The sequence below is a fragment of the Henckelia pumila genome, chromosome 2 (genome assembly GCF_033568475.1).
Source record: "Henckelia pumila isolate YLH828 chromosome 2, ASM3356847v2, whole genome shotgun sequence".
NCBI lineage: Eukaryota > Viridiplantae > Streptophyta > Magnoliopsida > Lamiales > Gesneriaceae > Henckelia > Henckelia pumila.
This window is the reverse complement of record NC_133121.1, coordinates 184408459-184410442: the sequence shown is the minus strand read 5'-3', so window position 1 is coordinate 184410442 and position 1984 is coordinate 184408459. Positions and strand designations below refer to the sequence as shown.

At 38.6% G+C, this 1984-nt stretch overlaps 1 protein-coding gene across 1 annotated transcript; it reads right to left on the bottom strand.

Moving 5' to 3' along the window:
• Positions 1–236: 236 nt before the first annotated feature.
• On the bottom strand, positions 237–1739 carry LOC140879153 (uncharacterized). The gene is made up of 4 exons (XM_073282815.1): positions 1500–1739; positions 1109–1367; positions 818–1057; positions 237–703 (listed from the first exon to the last, which is right to left on the bottom strand). The coding sequence occupies exons 1-4, from the start codon at positions 1737–1739 to the stop codon at positions 237–239; spliced, it is 1206 nt and encodes a 401-aa protein (XP_073138916.1).
• Between the last annotated feature and the right edge of the window lie 245 nt (positions 1740–1984).

Sequence of the window (1984 nt, the reverse complement as noted above, 5' to 3'; positions counted from 1 at the left end):
ATGTAACAAAAATGCAAAACAAAAACAAAAAAAAAACTAAGAAAGAAAAGAAATACTCCCCTTGGGTTGCCTCCAAAGCAGCCCCTCTGTTTACAGTCGTCGGCCCAACTGTATGCTTCAGTTCCTCAAGGTGGTTCATATTTAGTTCCCTTGTCCACCTTTACCCACCTGAGAAATTTTCCAGTTAATTTTGTCCCATGCTTCCTCTTCTTAGATTTCTTGGGGATTCCTTTTGATCAATCCGGAGGAAGTTTTGGCTCCGTTTTAGGTACCTGCAAATCAGAGAGAAAAATTTCAGCAATAGAATTTTTAGCAGGTTGTGCAATAACTTCCTTCAACTTATCCTCATTCACATCCTTCGTGTGTTCTTGTGACAAGTGATCATTGATTTCAATATTATTAACAACACTTTCACAGCCAGGAATTTTCAAGGTATCAAAAATATTGAACTTAACAATCTCTCCATCAAACTCCATAGTGAGAGTGTCATTGTTAACATCTATAATGGACTTCGACGTTTTCCAAAATGGTATTTCTAGAAAAATTGCACTATTCAAATCATTATTTTTCATATCAAGTACACAGAAATCAGCAGGAAAAACCAAGTTACCAACTTGCACAAAAACATCCTCTAACACACCTCTAGGATGAATAGTAGATCTATCAGCCATTTGGATAACAATTTCAGTTTTATTTAAAGGCCCTAAATTTAAGGAAGCATAAACAGAGTATGACATGACATTAATCGATGCTCCTAAATCTAGCATGGTCGTTTCAAGCTGAACATCTCCTATTTTACAAGAAATCGAAAACATACCAGGATCCTTGCATTTTTCAGGTGCCTTCCTCAGAATGACAGCAGAAACCTGTTCTCCTAATTTAACTTTCTGACACCCCTTCAGTTTTTGTTTTCTCTTTACAGTACACAAATCTTTCAAAACTTTAGCATAGCGAGGTACTTGTTTGATAGCATCTAACAAAGGAATATTGACCTCACATCTACGAAAAACTTCATACAACCCCTTATTTGCTTCATCCTTCCTAGACTCTTTCAATGCTAAGGGAAAAGGGGCTACTGGTTTATACTCAGAAAGACGAGGAAACTTACCTCTTGGTGCTTCTTGAATTATCTCATCCTCCTCTACCTTGGATTTCTCTTCATACCAGTTCTGTACTGGTTCTTTCACCACCTTCTCATGAACCTTCAACTCTCTTCCACTCCTCAAGGTGATTGCTCTCACATTCTCATTTGGATTCACCACTGTCTGTGATGGTAAGTTGTTCGAATTCAGTGCCTTCAACCTGTTAACTGTGGTTGCCAACTGCCCTACATGAGTGTTCAAATGTTGGATACTTGCTCGAGTTTCCTGTTGAAAAGTTACAGTATTAGTAGCAAGATCCTTAACAATGTTTTCTAAAAACTCACCAGGAGTTGAAATTTGCGGATGCTGCTGTTGTGGATGATATGGTGGTTTGTAAGCTTGAGTATTCGGTTGCACCTGAGGTGCAGGCTGATTCATCGGAGGATTTCCGTATCTAAAATTGGGATGATCCTTCCAACATGGATTGAAAGTATTCGAGTAAAGATCATAATTTTGCTGTGGTTGCCAGGAAAATCCTCCTACTGCATTGACTTGTTCAGTAGATTCCACTTGAAGTGTGTGACACATGTCAGTTGCATGTCCCATTCCAGCACAAATTCCAAATTTTGTCACATTTTGTCCATTCCCTACAGCCATTTGTCGCACAAGAGACGTCAATTAAATCAATTGTTGTTCAAGGGATGAAACATTTACCTCGTTTCCCTATTTGGGTGCTGGATTACTCCTATTGGTGCCAAATTGCTGAGAATTGGCAGCCATGTTCTCAATTAAATTCCTCGCTTGTACCGGAGTTTTATCCATAAAAACTCATTCACTGACTGCATCTAGCATAATTCTGTCATGAGGCAACAAACCTTCATAGCACAATTGAATTAATTGGT